The sequence below is a fragment of the Kryptolebias marmoratus genome, linkage group LG9, assembly GCF_001649575.2.
Source record: "Kryptolebias marmoratus isolate JLee-2015 linkage group LG9, ASM164957v2, whole genome shotgun sequence".
NCBI lineage: Eukaryota > Metazoa > Chordata > Actinopteri > Cyprinodontiformes > Rivulidae > Kryptolebias > Kryptolebias marmoratus.
Window position 1 is genome coordinate 16,993,069 of NC_051438.1, and position 16,488 is coordinate 17,009,556.

Here is a 16,488-nt window from a genome sequence, read left to right on the forward strand (position 1 = left end):
CAGACCACCAATCTAATAATTTACACTTCAAGTATTTCAGTCAAAATGGCAATATACAGTCATGGGGGGGGGTTATGTGTAATAAAAACTTGTTTTACCAGATTTCAATATTATTTGGATCAAGTGTACAAACACAACAGATCCCACTGTCATTATTAGGCAAAAACTAAGCCAAAATAGAAAAACTTGTGTGCAAAAAAACGTATCATTCAGTAGCCCATAAAACTAAGTTTAGCAGCAATAACTTGAAGTAGTCATGTTTTATATGACTATCAGTCTCTCATCATTGTAGAGGAATTTTGATCCTCTGTTCTTTACAGTATTACTTCAGTTTGTTACGTTTTGCAGGCAGTAGTTTCTGCTTAGCTCTGTTAAGGTCTCACCAAACAGGTTATAGTCTGGACTTTGATGCCTAAATTCATTCGTTTTTCAGCCGTTTTGTTGTTAATTTGCTGCTGTGGGTCAAAGGGTCAACTGTCTGTCAAATGGCTTCACATTTTACGATAGAATACTTTGGTATGCAGAGGACTTCATGGTCAACTCAATAACTGTACAGTGCCCAGGTCCTGTGGCTCCAAAACAAGACCAAATCATCACCTTTCCACCACCATGCGTGTCAGCTGGTATGAGATGTTCTTGTGTACTTTGGGCTCATCTGCTCAGAGGATATTGTTCAGGGCATCATGTGGTTAATTCAGATGTAGTTTTGCAAACCTAAAGCATATGGAAATGCTAAAAAAAATATGATCATACATTAACTTTATAATGAAATTGGTTATTCAGTTAATTATTTGCTTAGAAAATAAGTGGATTTGGATTTTAAGATCATCAAACCAGTATTACAATTAGTAGATCTCGCTCACTAAATTCATGCATTTTACACAATATATTTAAAGTAGAGATGATGCATAAATAAATATTTTGTTTCAGAAACTGCAAGTTAACCAGTGCAAAACTTTACTGTACAGTGCATCAAAATGTGTTTATGATTTTGTCAACTTAATGTTTGAGATTTGAAGATTATAGCTGGATTGCAGTTCAAAAAACAAACCAAAAATAATTAAAATTATTATTATTAATAATATTATATTGTCCAAGTTGAAAGAATTCAATGTTTAGCATTTTGCTTAAAGGAAGGAAAGAAACTATCTAATTTTAAGTCACAATTTTGTTGTGCAACTTACTAAACACTAAAGCCCGCTGACCAGCAGAGTCGAGACAAGAAACAACCTGAATATTTCACAATATAAGAGGTGATGAAGCTGTAATAATAATAATAATAAAAGGCTGGGAGACATTTGAAATGTTTCTGTAAGGTTTACTGAGTCAAGAAAGACTGCTGCACACAGAGCTGAAATAAATAAATGAAATAATTTTATCGTAATAATTATAATAACCATCATAGTAAGATTGCTTATTTAAGTTTCTGTCTTCTCATATATATATAATATATATAACTTTCAATAAAATGTTCCCTTTATTACTTATTTTTCTCCTGTGTGTATGGACGAGCCTTTGGATTGTTCCACTGTATGTCCTGGTAGCAGCACTCTGTATCCACGGTATCACACAGGAGCATCATCCCCTGGGTCGTTTCTATAGCGATGCTATTAGAGAAGGCACCCTCCCCTCTGGGCTCAGCCCTGCACTCATCACCCTCTGCACTTAATAGCTGAAGATGTCGTGTCCTCTGGGGGAGGCAGGGAATGAGGAGGAATCACAAAGGTCTCCAGATGTCTTTGGTTGCCATTAGTTTGGTTTGCAGTGATTGGTTGACTGATTTTGGTTCAGCTTATTTTTTTTATACATTCCAGTTCCTAAAGCTTCAGTCCCTGCAGTAAGTTGTCATGAGTTTATGCAGAAACTGCATGGTCCATTTCCAGAGCCCCTTGTGATTTTTCTTCACGCACTCATACGAACGTACACCATACTTTCTTTGTCGTCCTTTTTTTTAAAGGAACATGCATTTATTCTGTCATTCACTCTGTTTTCCTCATTCATCCCTTTTATTATCTTCTTGCCATTCATCCAACGGTCTCACAGGTTCCCACCATTTAACCAGTGAGACAAATAAGTGCGTCACATGTCAACAGTCCATTGTATGTATATTGGATCTGTGCAGATCACTCTGTTTCTCTGTCGTCTTCATTATTTTTCCTGCATTTGCTGCCCAGCTTTCCCTTTTATCCATAGGCTGAGCACCCACTCTCTTGTTCAGTCAGTCTTTCCCCCATCTGTGTTCTCTGCATGGTCCAGTTGTAATCCCAGTCCTTGACATTGTCCAGCTGGTCCTGAACAGCAGACATGAAGACCTTGTTGTTTCTGGGGCTGTGGAATTAAGACCTATGTAGCACCTGGCCTTCAGGTTCTGTCACTATTTCTCTCCTGTGAAGGCAAGCAGACCAGGTCTGAAAAGCTTCCAGCAATTCATTGAGTTACTGTCCAACTGGTCCAGCAAGGGAACAAAAACAGAGAAATGATCACTAACTAGGGGCTTGTAGTGGCAAATTAGAACGTATAAAGCTAAACCCCATTAATGATTCATTAAGTTTCTGGTCAATATTTGTCCCATCAAAGGGAGACGTTCAGTCATGTGTGACAGAAGAGATGACTAGATTAGCCATTGGAAGGCTCAGGTAAGGGCTTTGGTTGAAAACGAAACAGTGGGTGCTAGCAATAGCCACAACTAGCGGGTCCCAGTAGCACGCACCCTCTTGACCCGCTTGCTGACGGTGGTGAAGCGGAAGGGCGTGGTGAGGTCAGGCTGTTCCCCAGGTGGGAAACGTTTCATGAAGTGTACATCCTGCTGGTTGGGAAGTGTGTGTTGGCCACGGCGAGGGCGCCCTCTTTTCGTGAAGCCAACATACCAGCCTGCGTAGCGTGCTGACATCAGAGCTGTGTAGTGATTTTCCAACACCATTTCCACAAAGACGCAATCAGCGCTTCGGTTACTGGCCTTCTGAGAGAGCGGAGAAACCACAGACACAGACAGAAAAAAAAAGAGAGACCAGTTAGGGAAGTGTAAAGCATTATGTATATTTTATTAACACAGAGAGGACAGAGAGGTCTCACCTTTCCTACCAGCTTGCCACGGTGGTTCATACACAGGTAGAAATTGGTTTCTTTGCCTCGGATTCTCACCTGGCTACCGAAGGTGTCTGCCTCCACTACAAGCTGGGCTTGTGAAGGGACAGACAGAGGAAGAGACAGACATTAGAGCCACAAGTTTTGTGAGAAATACAACACAAGTATGCACTTTATGGACTAAAGTCTTTGGCCACACCTGTTAACTGTTGACTTCAGATATTTCCGTCAAGGTTCGGGCTTTGAGTTTCAGGCTAGTGCTTCAGCATATCAACACATTTTGGACAATATTATGCTTGGAACTTTGACAACATTTTAGGAAAGGTTCTTTTCTGCTATAATGTGATAATGCCCCAGTTTACAAAGACTAAAATGACATTTGCCATATTATATGACAAATGTCATTTTATTTGGCAAATTACATTATTTGGCTTTTGGGGCAAATCTGTACAGTCCGTTTATGTAATGGTCAGGTGTGGCCAAATATTTTTGTCCATGTAATGTACATGTAGCTTATTCTTACATAAACCTTGCAGGCTTTTGTTTTGTACAACAAATATCATCGCAGAGAATTAAAGATGTCAACATTTTAGATCTCTTGTAGTTCCAGAATGCCTGCATTTCTTACTACAGTGAAGAACTAGCTCATACTGACAGATCGACATACTGCCAAGCAGTGTCGTGCTGATAGCTCAGATTACCTGCCAGCATTAAATTTAAACCAGCTCTTTAAAACCAGATAGAGCACTCATGCTGTGTCACAGTTTTAAGATTCATAGTTGCTGTTAACTGCGCTAATAAATCACAGACAGATGTAAATGTTCCTGGCTGGACAGATGGTTGTCAAAGAGGGCTGATCACACACATGGATGTGAGGCCACTGACCGCTTTGTTTAAAAAAGAAGAGGGGGAAAAAAAGAAAAAGAAAGAAAGGTAGCTCAGCGGCTGAGGGGAACAGAAAAAATATGATCTTGTTGTTTTAGGGTGTGTGAATGTGCTCTTGTGCCTCTGTGTGTTTTGCGTGTGAGGATGTGTGCAGGTGTGTGATGCGTGCTCATCCTTCCAGGAAGCAGACTGCCGCTTCACTAACTACACAGTTTTAGGGAGCGGTTGTGCCTGTTTAAAAATAAATCCCTAAAATGGTTCCTACATGACCTTAGTCAACAAAGGGGTCAGAAGAAATCAATACTTCCCTCCCTCTCGCCCCCCCCCCAACTCTCTTCTCATCTCCTGTCTGCTCTAACACTTCATGTTTACACTGCTATGCACTTGCTTTATCTTTCCTCTCTTAATCTCGAAACATTAAGCTTCATGTGTTGATGCAATAATGGATCAGTTGTGGGTAAATTTGTCATATTTAAAATGGAATTAAGACAAAACAAAACAATGAACTCATGATCCCTTGTTTGATATGAAATGACTAATTAGTAATCTGGTATGCTCATGAATGGAAAAATAAAAATGAGAACATTTTAAGTTTTACAGAATGCTTTTCTTTCTAATAATTCTGCACAGTTTTAATAATTGGTGAACCATCATTGCATTCTGAGCAAGCGCAGGATGTGGGGGATGGACAGACAAAGTGTTGGAGGATGGAGGAAGGGAGAGAGAAGAAGCCTGCTGTTTGAAATCCAGAAGAGACAACAGGAAGGATGAAAAATCAATGGAGGGATCGATGAAGAAGATGAGTTTCTAACATTCTACCTGCCAGGCTTCCTCTTTTTACTCACACTTTTTTCAGTATCACCTTTTTTTCTGTCTCTGTCTTTTGCTCTCTTGTGAATCCTTGAGTCAGCAGCCAGTCGATGAGGTCTTTGTACTCCCCAGACAAGCTTCACTGCCCTTCTGCCAAAGCCTGGGGAGGCATGTGTGATTGTGCTTTTGTGTCTGTGTGTGTGCGCCTGTATGGTTGCATTCTGTCTCCATCCATGCATGCATTTGGTCAACCTTTAAGTCTTTGTACTTCTTAGATGGTTTAAGTGTATATGCAAGTGAGCGTCACGCATATTTAGGGATTTAGGAGTTGGCCTAATCTCCACTGTCCATGTGTGTTTGTGTGTCTTACCATATTTATCTCCATCCTCTCCTTTGGCGCTGATCCTGCGTCCTAGCACCTGGACATGCTTTCCACTGGTGCGGCTGTAAAGCTGGTAGACACGGTGATGCCTTCGACTCATGGTGTCTCGCACCTGCGTCTGGTTCTCCACATGCACGCTGAAGTTGACCCCATCCACACCAAGTACCTGCTGGAACACCCACAAGCACGTCCAGAGTTTGGCAGAGAATTGTGAACATATTTTAAGAGCTGCGTATAAAAAAACAATATACGACTTGTCCTTTGTGCTACAAAAATCTTTCTTTTTTTTTTTTTTTGGCATGCATACTGACCCTCACCTGCAATGGATTGCACATCACCAGCAACATCTGGATACATCTGGAAAAAATAGAAACAGATGACTTTAGAAATATTGAATGTTGGAGGAGGCAGGCATGACACCATGATTTCCATTTCTTTCTTCTCCGCTGCTCTCTCCATTCAACATCTCATTTCCTTCTTGGGTGATTATTCACACTGCTGGGCGTGAGATTGGCACAGCAACTTGACATACAGACAGGCAGATGTCCAGGAATTGGAATACAGACAACACCCAGAGCTGTGTTTATAGTAACGCTACCAGCCTTCTGTCTGAACCCACTTTCTGACCTGACTTTGACTTTTGCCACGCCAAAATCTGGCCTGCAAATGACCTGACTGGACCATAGCGAAATGGCAAACATGCCGAGACGAGTAGAACATGCTTTGGTTCGGACATCTGAGGAAGCGGGCAGGCTCATTTGGCCACTCCGTGTGTGTAGACAGCTGGGCTGGACTACAGGTGTTCACTCAGCTGTGATGTGGCTTTTCAGAACAGAAGATTGTGGTTTTACATTTAGAGATGCTACAATATGTGAAAACATGAGCTGCTAAAATGTATGGAAAAACATTTTATGGAGGAACCAATTTGTTGTGACAGTTTACAAAATTATGAAGGCATGGTCATGACAAAAACAAAAAACAAACAAACAAAAAATATCCATTATTTCATATATATTGTCCATCCAGTTAACTTTTTAGGTGCATTGTGGAAGAAACAGCTGGTTACAGTTAAAATTGATATTTTTCTCACTTAACTGACATGTAGACCTTGACCTTGAATGTATCCCATTATTTACGACTTTAGTAAGGGAGTGATTGTGTTGCAAAATCTTCTTTGGCAGTCCTTAAACAGATCTGAATTAGTGGCTGAACATTTGATGAAGTTCAGAACCAAGTGTGCGGGCTTAAAAGCAATTCTTCGAATTTTGTCTTTCTCCACCTCATCTTTCGCTATCTTTCAACGTGCCTCTTCTCTCTCTTTCTCTGGCTTGCACTCCTCCCTGCTGCTCCTCAAGCTTATCTCTCCCTTCCCGTCTTTCTGTCCACTCTACCTTTCTCCTATCATTCCCTGCCTTCAATCTTTCTTTATGTTTAGGGTTAGTGAGGTGACTCCTCCACACTGTCATGGGTACGCACACAGATGTGCAGATGTGTGCAGGCTCAATGTGTGTATACAGGAGGAGCAGACAGCTGACAGCTGGGCCAAAGCAAAGACATGCTGAGAGAGGGAGATAGCAAAGAGAAAGGAAAGGTAGACGCACAATGCTACAGGCAGAGAGTGAGGTGATGTCAGTATAGAGGAGAAATGAAGCTGGAGAGGCAAGAGATAAAATCTGAAAGGATCTGGCAAATGTGAGGGAAAGAAGATGGGGTAAAAAAAAACACTGAGGTTACACATTTCAAAAGAAGAGGGAGAAAAAGTGGTCAAGTTAAAGATAGAGGTGTAACCATGGTGTGTGAAGAGACATGAGAAGAAGACAAAAAGACAAATAATGGAATAGGGAAGGTGTTTAACTCATGAACATTGTAACACATGTCACTGCCTGCGGACTCAGACAAATGTGCCATCACAACCTTCTGGTTTCCTCCTGTTTTTCTCTCCTCCTGTCTCAACATTTATCTTCCATAGTTGGTGTGTTGGCTCTTGTAGTCGTCCCTAATAGATGCAGACATCCTGGGAAATGCAGTGGAGCGTTGGCCCTCACTTTTTGCCTGCACAGCCGAAAAACCTGAGCGCCTGTGCATTGTGAGGACTCTCAGCTGTTAAAACACCACGGCTGCACTGCTGCCGAGGACGCTGTAGGAAAAGTGCCTCAGCATTGGATTCCCCCGCTCCCACAAAAACCACAGACACTCCATATTATGCCAGCTACAGAGAGAAAAAGAACGAGAGGAAAAGAGGGAGACGGGATCGGCCGGTGGTGGGGGGAGGGATGAGAAAATGAGAAAATAAGAGAGTGCAGAGTAAAAAAAAAAAAAGTCAGCGAGAATAAAGACTGAAGGAGGTATGGAGAGAGGGAAAGCCCGGTGTGCCCGGGCGGGCTGCCAAAACAAGCAGCCATCTGACATCATAAACCTGTGTCCCAGAAGATCAACCATATGGAGGTTGCGGTCAGACAAGCAGGCCTCAGCACCGCGGACTGGGCAACAGCGTGGAGTGAGAGCGGTCGACCTGTGGGACTCGGCACAGAGCAGCGGTTTCAACCGTGTGTAGCGGTGGTTAACGTGGTACGCCAATGCTGAAGCACTGGGCTTCAGCGCAGTTCAAGAGTTCCAAATGTTCTGTAAGCAGGCCTTGTAAGTAGAGTTAAGGCCCAGGATTCAGCAAAGGTTAGACATCAAAATGTGGCTTTAACTGAAAAGTGTTAACAGGTTGTTGTGGCTAAAAGGCCTGAGCTTTTTAAAAAAAAATTTTTTTAAACTACTGAAAAATGAAGACGGCACGAGAAGGAAGAAAAGCTGCTGCAGTAACACTGATAGGTGAGATGGAAATAAATGGAGAGATGATTGGCTCTAGGAGATCTTAAATAAAAGCAGCAGACTAAACAAGGAAAAGTGGTCTTTTAAAGATGCCAGGGGTGCCATCAATCATCAGTTATTAATTTATACTTTTAATCTGAGCAAGTATCTATGAGAAAGAAAAAAAAAACTGTGGTATTATGGGAAGTAAAGGAAGACAGATGTAGCCAGTTAGGTAAGCGGAGAGAGGTTGAGAGAGAGAGAGAGAGGAAAGGAAGGCATGGAGACACAAGCAGCAGCACACACCCTGTTCAGGTTGTGCGAGGAATGAGAAGTATCTAGAGATGACTGCCATCTGGGAGAAAAACAGCTGAAACAAAGGAAGAGAAATAAATCTCTTGGCTTTTAGGAAGACACACCTCAAATGGGCAAACCCAAGCCCCTTGAATCTGCATCCTCCTCCCTTAGATTTGGCATGCTATCATTTTCCTATTCCACAAGATAAAGTCTGTGTTATTTGACTCAACTTCTTAAATATTTTTAGGAGGGAAAAGAAAAAAAAAGTTCTCTTGGCAATAAAAAAAAAATTATCATTCCTAAGCCATCCCCGAAGTAAGTGCAGATGGTGATGGAGATGTTTATGGCAGGTTTTATGAGTAACATGGCCCTGACTCTGACCCAGTGACCCCGAACTGTCAGCCAATCAAAACAGGCCCTCTCCACTGCATGTTTTCTATAGGGACTGATGAGGAGTGATGTAATCGTTGACATTGCAACCGTCTTCTTCTTCATCTGCAATTCAGACTGTCCAAATAGTTTTAAACAAACGAACAGAACCTGAACAGACTGATTCAATTACATGAAAAACAAAACAAAACAAAACAAACAACAACAAAAAAAGTAATTTAAGTGACTTACAAGACGGTCAACGTGGAAAGAAGGGGCCACATCGCTTCCCCCCTCCACTATGGAACTTGGCCCAGAGACAGTCTCCTCGGTCGGTGTGAGCCAGTCCGGCAGTTCGGGGATTCTCCCCGCGCGCTGTGAATCTGTTGGATGCTGTCCGGAGCCAAAGAGTTACAGATCACTCCTGTTGGCATCGGGGGCGACGTGTCCCCGGTCTTCCCGGCGTGGGTAACTGTGCAGGTTCAGACAAGAATGATGATGNGGGGTAACCGTGCCACCCTGACCGCCGGGCAACCTCTTCACAGCTGTTCTGACCGGTGGACAGATGGGCGGGGAAGAGGTGGGGGAGAGCAGAATAAGGCGTTCAGACCCCAAACCGCCGACGGCGCGCGCCTCCGATAAGGAGAGGAACAGGTGAAAGCGCGTCCACGCGTCACAGATAGTCAATAGCAGTGGACCTTTCTGACCCTCGGAGCGACGCTTAACCCCGCGAGCAGATGCGGCGCGTGCGTAATCCGGTGCGCAACAGTCAGGTGTCCCAAATCAACTATGCTCTCGACGAAATGGTAAAAGAGTACTTGTCCCGACACAGAAAAGAGGAGGAGGCGAATTCAGTCCCAGCAGTGCCAAGTCAGAAGCTTTTGGAGATGAGCTACCTGGACTGGCTGATGGATCACGCGGCGATCTGGAGAAGGGGGCTCTGCGGATGCAGGGTAATGCGAGACGACCTCGGTCATGTCTGCGCCCCCACTTTACGACTCTGTAGCTCAGGTGACACTGGTCGAAAGCGTTCGAGACAGAAGGTAATGAGCTCCTGAGGCGGTCCAGCTCAGAAGGTATAAATGGAGAGTGCTGATTTGGAATAGGAGGGGATAATCAAAAAAAAAAAAAAAAGGGGGGGAAAGACAGATGAAGGAGGGGTGGCTGGAGAGGATGGGAACAGCTGCGACTGGGTGGCAGACTCAGCCACCCGCGACACAGCGAGGAAATGACATTCCGCACTTTGCACCTGATTTTCCGGACTTCCCGCTCCCCTTTAAGCCGCTGGTGAGCGCCCGACTCCAGCAGTCCTCCGTGCGCCCTCTCCACACAATATACCTGCCAAAACACAGCACGATGACATCACCTCCAAAATGTTTCAAGGGGGAAAATGCAATCCGATCTTTTTATTTATTAAAAAAAAAAAAACGTAGAAACTTTAGGCAATTTCTCTGAAGGGGGGTGTTCTAAATTTAAAAAATAAATTTCTATCAGCAGAGTATTTTACATATTGTTTGTTTTGATGAACCGATAGTCTATCAAACAGAATTGTTTGATTCGTGCGTAAAAGTCGTGCGTAAAAAAGGGGGGGGAGAAAAACACAAACGTCTCTTCTTTCCGATGAAAAAGAACTCCGAAGAGCGCAGTAGAGCTCACCAGTTTGTGAAGATATAAGAAAAAGTTAAGGCAAAAAAAGGTGATTACTCTTAAGTTACGCTAACAGATCGACCCCTGGAGCAGAATCTGCTCTGCTCCCCCACATATCTGCCTCCCTGTTTCATTCAGACACCAGAAAAGAGAAAGGAAAAAAAAAAGAAGAAGAACGCAAAAGAACCCAGCCGTGCGCTTTTATCCACTTCACTGGTATTATGCAGATCCTTCTCCTTTTTAAAAAAGTATCCAAGGTTTCTGTTCTTAAAAAAAAGGAAGAAAACTGCTCTTCTTGAGGGGGGCTGCGCAGGAGAGGCGCGTCGGCAGGCACAGACCTCACTCCAAGAAAAAACAGAACAAGATTTTAACAGACGCGGATCAATCCTCCCTCCCTCCCTCCCACCTCTCCTCCCAACTCCTTCTCTCCTTTTCTCTCTCTCAAGCACATACGCACGCACACTCGCGCGCACACTTATTGGATCAAAATGGATTTAGTCGGTGGCTGCGCGATGCTGACCAAACCTTCATTGCAAAAATATCAATTTTACCCTCAGTTCCACGTGAAAACATCTGTTCATGACGACTAACTGGTTTCAGTAATTTCTTGGATTCGGGGCACTGTTCGGGGCTGGGTGGGGGGCAGTTGTCTGAGTTATTCTGCCTTGTTTTGGCAAGAGTTCGAGGCAATTCCTGAAACAAGGAAAATGCACTGGAAACAATGAGAATGATGTCATGGCACCGAGAGTAATTTAGTTCCAAAAAAGTTGCATTTCAGAACAGATGGGTTCTTAAGAAAGTGCAGCTGAAAAAAAAAGAAACTTAAACGTGCTCTTTCTCTCTGTTATCATCTTCTAAAGATAACCTCACCTCCCAGCTTCAGTGGCCCCGGAATCAGGGTTGAAAGTGAAAAGTGGAGGTCATCTGCTTTCTCTCTTTGCGCGCGCACACACACCATTTTTAAGTGATGTATTTTTGATTCCCCCCCCCCCCCACACACACACACACACCCCATTTCATAACTTTTAAGTTAAACCTTAACAGGGTAAAATGAAAAGGAGAATGAAAGACAGTCGGGGGAGGGCGGTATGAACGCACGGACACGGATCCAAAACGAACATTTCTCAGGGATTTCGGCAGCAACGCCCGCTCTGCGCTCCCAAAAAACTCCCTCTCACCGCCACACAACCGCAGACGGTCAGCCAAGCCAACACAGCACTCCTGCCATACCTTTCATTCACACACACATGCACTTTCACAGACACGGAGACAAAGAAGAGAAAGTAAATGTGCGTGTATGTGTGTGGAGTTGGGGAAGGATGTTGGCCTGGTACTTTAGGGACAGTTATCTTGGCTCCAAGTGGAAGCTTATTCTTTTCAACATTGTGCTTTCAAATCACACAAACATAAAACACACACACTTGTGCAACTGGATAGAGTTAAGCAGAGCCTGGTAGGGGCATTGTGGTTGAATGCCTTTCCAGTTATGCACCATAGACACGACCCTGGCCTTCTTCCCCTCCACTACTGGCTCGCTCTCCATCTTTGCACCTGTGTCTGGGTGCTTTTTCCCCCCCTCTGTTCACCACAATGCTGCGAGGGACATGAGTGTAAATGTTGTGGAGAGGGATTTGAACCACATTCTGGTGATGAGGTATGAGCCTGTCTGGTATTTTTAAGCGCAGATGGAGAGGGTTCAGAACGGTCACTGCGGCACATCTTGGAGTAAAAAGGGAAAAACAGAGGATATGAACCGGGCTCTGCAACACGTGATACGTAGGGTTATGAGTAGCAGAAGATTTGGATAAGCTGTAGAGTTTCCAGAAAGACTGTTTAAACCCAGTTTGTAACATTTATACTACTCAAACATCCATCCATCCATCCATCCATTCATTGTCTGTACCTGCTTCTCCTTTTCGGGTTGCAAAAAGCTGGTGTCTGTCTCCAGCAGTCACTGGTACACCCTGCAGGTCGCAAGTCTATCACAGCGCCACAGAGACAAACAACCATTCTCACTTTCACACATACATATTAATGGACATCTGTACCAGGCTTTTGAAGTGTCTTAATAGGAAATGGAAAAAGAAAGCAAAAAAAAAAAAAAAAAAAAAAAAAAAAAACCTGCAGTAATTTTCTTTCATCCTCAATTTTCTGGTCCCGTGCTGAATGATGCATTTAAGTGATACAAAACCAGTTAAAAAGACAACATACCAAACTAACTAGACTTTTGAGTCCTCTTTCTTTCATTCCATTACTCATTCTGTCCACCCTACTTGTCTTTTTTAATTTCCATGGCTTTTTATTTTATCTGCTCCCTCTGTCCCTCCCTCTGTTTGCAGCCAGCATATTGATTGCTCATGTCTTTGCCTCTGCAGCTCCTGCCTATTGATCCTTAGCAAAGACACACACACACTCAAACTTGTACGCACAAACATCCTTACATTCAAAGATGTTCCCTTTCCCCTTTCTCTGAAACTGTCTTCCTTTCATAAAGACTAACTTTGTCACACATTGCCTTTACATTCCTTTGTCCATAAAAAAAGAAAAAAAACAAAAAACAAACTTGCACACAAAAACTCCGGTGCAATAAAAAAAAAACAAGAGACCTTACAAGCTATTTTGCATATACCCTCTGCTGTGTGGAATAGACTTGGCACTGATGGACGTCATGCCTTTATGCTCTTCTCTTAGACTCATTAAGTGAATGAGACACATCCACACACACACACACACACACACACACACACACGTGTGTGTTTATGCTAGCTTGTGTCTGTGGCTTTGCATCTGCTGTAGGTCTTGGTTCATCTCTTTTTTTCTTTTTTTTTTTGTATTTCTTTCTCTTTGACTGCATGGACCTTCTTCATCCAGGGAGCCGGGTCAATATGGCCATTCTGTTGAGCAATTAACATCGATCAGCGCTTGTCAATACCCTCAGCACCCAGACAAAGACCCAGGGTGCATTGCGTGTGCCCGCCCTTTCTCTATCGGAGCCTCAACAAATCCCCTAACAGCACTCTCATTATATGAGAGCATTATGGCCTGACCCAAAGGTCATCATGCATGACTCTGTGTTATGGGTGACTGGAGTACAACCTTCTGCGGAGCTCAGAGAGTTCTGACCAGTTGTTGACTCATTAACACAGTTGTGCATGCATGTGTGGATAAGATGTCAAGTTTAAAAATGGCTTGTTTTAGATGATGTCAAAGATGGGTTTTGGCAGAGAGGCAATATCGTTCCCCCTGCTGTGCCCTCTGAAGTGTTTGAGGCTCTAAAAACTTTCAACAGTCTAAATGCAATCCATCATTCTGGTGACACAGTGTTCAGATTTTAAGTTTTCAGATGTGTCAAGTGCAGTGGATTGTGTCCAATTAGGTTTGTGTATAAGCTGTGAGCTGTATACGTTTAGCTAGGCAGTGGGGCCAATGTGTACATGGGATCTTGGGAGGGAAAGTGAAGCTTGTGGCTTTGATTAATACCTGCAGACATGGACCCTAAACTTCACATCAGACGTTGAGATGTCAGCCTAACATTGGTTTCTGGGATAGATATCCCTGCGTCGTTAATCATGAGCCAAGTTTAAACTGTTCCTCAATGTGTAAATATATGAGACATTTAATAAAGGCCCTTTGATGACGAGGGGTAAGGGGTGGGGGGGCCGTGCAAAGTCAAGGAATGTGTACAGTGTGCTTGGCTTTGAAATGAGAACCTGTTTGCCACTTGTTCGCGTCTGCAAGATGAGAGAATCAACAGCTGGAGCTAAGTGAGACCAGGAGTTAATTAACAGAGAGCAATAGTGAGCCTTGGATGAGATGAAGAGAAAAGCAAAATATTGTTTTTATTAGCGGCGATGTTGGTGGTGCACAGCCAGCTCCCCTCTTTCGCTTTGCAAAATTAATCCAGTGAATGTGAACATTTATTCTGCTTCATCCCGGAATCCATTGCAGCTGTTGTCTCTATACATAGTCCAGCTAAAGCAGTGGAATAACTTTACTTTGACACTTTCATGTTGAAGGGTTTGATGCTGCTTTGGATAGATTTCAGGGTAATTATTCAAGCAATCTGTCTTGGGCCAAATCCTCGTTTTACAGAGGGAATTGTGCCCAAATGCTTGACCTCCTCAGTCTACACCTGCATTCTTAAAAGTACATATACAATTTCAAAATGTAATTTATTCAGTGTCTTCAGCAGTTTATTGTCATTGTTGTGGGTGAGGTCTACTAAATTGCATAATAATACCAAACATCTGCTACTTTCATTTGAAGAAAGAGGCAAAATTCTTATTTAACATCCAAAACATATATGTCATCCAGCAGCAACACTGTCTCATCTTTGCCTCCGGGCCCTCTGGCAGGACCGTTTGTTGGAAGTTTGGACATTTTGCATCAATAAAGTGGTGTGTTAAAATCATAAAGATGTCAAACTTGGAAGGCACTGTCCTTCTGCACCTGCTTCATAAATCAATCTCTTCAAAAACTTGTGACAGAACCTCACGACCGGGGCCAACTTTTCAAGACCCTCTGAACATCCCAGTAAAGTTAAGCAAAGACAGGCACGAGTTTCATCAACAGCAGGGACAATGTGAGTATTGCATTTGACATTTAGATGTGCAAAACTAAAGACAGATGTTGCAATGCTACAGGGTAAACACAGAAAAACCTACATGATGTCGATTAGGAGCAGGAATGGCGCTGCATGCTGTCTTGACGCTGATTGGAGGGGGCCATTGGTTGAGCTCTGAGAGCATGTATAAGTTAATTGCTTTTGACCAATGAGGTTGTACATAAATATGCAATGCTCAACTGGGTGGATGTTTGTTTAATTACGGCCCTTGTGGTTGTGTGTGTTTGGTTGAGTGTCATGACCTTCTACGACAGACTGTGCACAGCTGAGTGCGTGTGGGATCTGTGGCTGTAGTGCAAATGATTACTGGGTATGTGCAAAGATTGTGTCAACAAGTATGTAAAAACTTATGCTGGTGTGTGTTTTATGTCAATTTGTGTATGTGTGAGAGAGTTATCCTGTCAATTTTCATACACTGTGATGTGAATTGCAGCTGTGGTTTGTGTTGGACGCTTGTCCTGCATGTAGATTTTTTTTTTCTTCCTGTTTCATGTTCAGGCACTCAGTGATGGAATCCATGAGCATGGTAACTTTCATTACTGTCATCCCTTCTCTTCATCTCTTCCACACCCCTGCCCCCACTCCCTTCCTGGTAAGTGCCCTTTACTCCTCCATCTTCCTTTCTGCTCCCTGTTGTGCTGCTTCTGCTCCGTCTTGCTGTGTCCGGTACTCCCATTCATTTTTTTCCCCTCTTCCTGCCCCTTTAGCCTTGCCACCTAGCAGAGGAGGAACTGTAATGTTTATGAAGCCCTTTAATGTGCTATGTAATTACCCTGGCAACACCTCCCATCATTACTCATGCCAATAAAGCACCACAGATTTGACATGTCAGAGTAAAAGAACGAGAAAAAGAAACAGGGGCCAGGCTTTTCCATCGGTCGTCCTTTCTTCATTAATCTCCTTTCTTGTCTTTCTTCAGTCCACATTTGTTCATTTTGTTTTGTTGTTGCTTTCATTCTTTCCGCTCACACCAGTTTTATTTCTTTCTGCATCCCTTTCTCTCTGGCTCTCCGCCACTTGCCCAGGTGGTGGTCAATTACTGCACTACTCCTCTTTCAAAAGCATTTTTAAACTTTCTGCCATGTGCCTATTTTGGGAAGAATTCTCTGCATATTGGAAAGCAAATCAGTGAGAAGTATAACAAATTATGACTCCTGATGTGCAAGTGTAAACGAGGATATATTGAACAGACAAGCAGCTGTGGTAGTAAACATGAATGATGTATTTCTACAACGAATTGTTGTTCTGTAGAATTGTTTCTTGATCCTAAAAACTTCCATCATTTAACAGATACTTGTACAGCAGGGTGTGCTCCCTTTGCAGCACACCCAGCTGTGCTGCCTATTTCCACTCTGACAGCTAAGACCCCGGTTCTTCTTCTGTTAGCGCTTATGCTAAGACCAAAGCTTTTCCAGACTTACACAGTTAAAGCAAAATCCTTGTCTGAAGCCATACCTTTAGGCTTTTACAACAATAAGTGTAGCCTATTTTTTTTCCCCATTTAAAGCCATGGCCTCTTATTCTTCCTTGTCCTGGCAAAAACCTCATTTGTAAGACAAATATTATAACAAATTAAGCAGCAAAACAATGG

At 43.1% G+C, this 16,488-nt stretch overlaps 1 protein-coding gene and 1 long non-coding RNA gene across 5 annotated transcripts; one reads left to right on the top strand and one right to left on the bottom strand.

Annotated features, from left to right (window-relative positions):
• Positions 1 to 1,297: 1,297 nt before the first annotated feature.
• fgf18a (fibroblast growth factor 18a) lies at positions 1,298 to 9,134 on the bottom strand. 4 transcript variants are annotated; one of them, XM_037977254.1, is made up of 5 exons: positions 8,879 to 9,134; positions 5,479 to 5,518; positions 5,150 to 5,327; positions 3,073 to 3,179; positions 1,298 to 2,959 (listed from the first exon to the last, which is right to left on the bottom strand). In XM_037977254.1, the coding sequence occupies exons 1-5, from the start codon at positions 8,908 to 8,910 to the stop codon at positions 2,687 to 2,689; spliced, it is 630 nt and encodes a 209-aa protein (XP_037833182.1). In that variant the 5' UTR covers positions 8,911 to 9,134; the 3' UTR covers positions 1,298 to 2,686. The 4 variants fall into 4 exon arrangements, with proteins under 4 accessions (XP_037833182.1, XP_017282668.1, XP_037833181.1 ...); XM_017427179.3 differs by having other exon boundaries at positions 5,150 to 5,330; XM_037977253.1 differs by having other exon boundaries at positions 1,298 to 2,956; positions 5,473 to 5,518.
• A 768-nt stretch (positions 9,135 to 9,902) lies between these two features.
• LOC119617308 lies at positions 9,903 to 10,323 on the top strand. Its single transcript, XR_005233545.1, has 2 exons — positions 9,903 to 10,087; positions 10,212 to 10,323. It is a non-coding gene; the product is annotated as an uncharacterized LOC119617308 (long non-coding RNA).
• The last annotated feature ends 6,165 nt before the right edge of the window (positions 10,324 to 16,488 follow it).

What these genes read in the sequence shown, in the direction of transcription:
- fgf18a (XM_037977252.1), bottom strand. Translation starts at nt 8,910, where the DNA reads ATGTGGCCCCTTCTTTCCACGTTGACCGTCTT. An exon ending in CTTTCCACGTTGACCGTCTT is followed by an intron (nt 5,519 to 8,878) that starts GTAAGTCACTTA and finishes TATTTTTTCCAG; the next exon opens with ATGTATCCAGATGTTGCTGG. An exon ending in AGAGGATGGAGATAAATATG is followed by an intron (nt 3,180 to 5,149) that starts GTAAGACACACA and finishes TCCCTTCACAAG; the next exon opens with CCCAGCTTGTAGTGGAGGCA.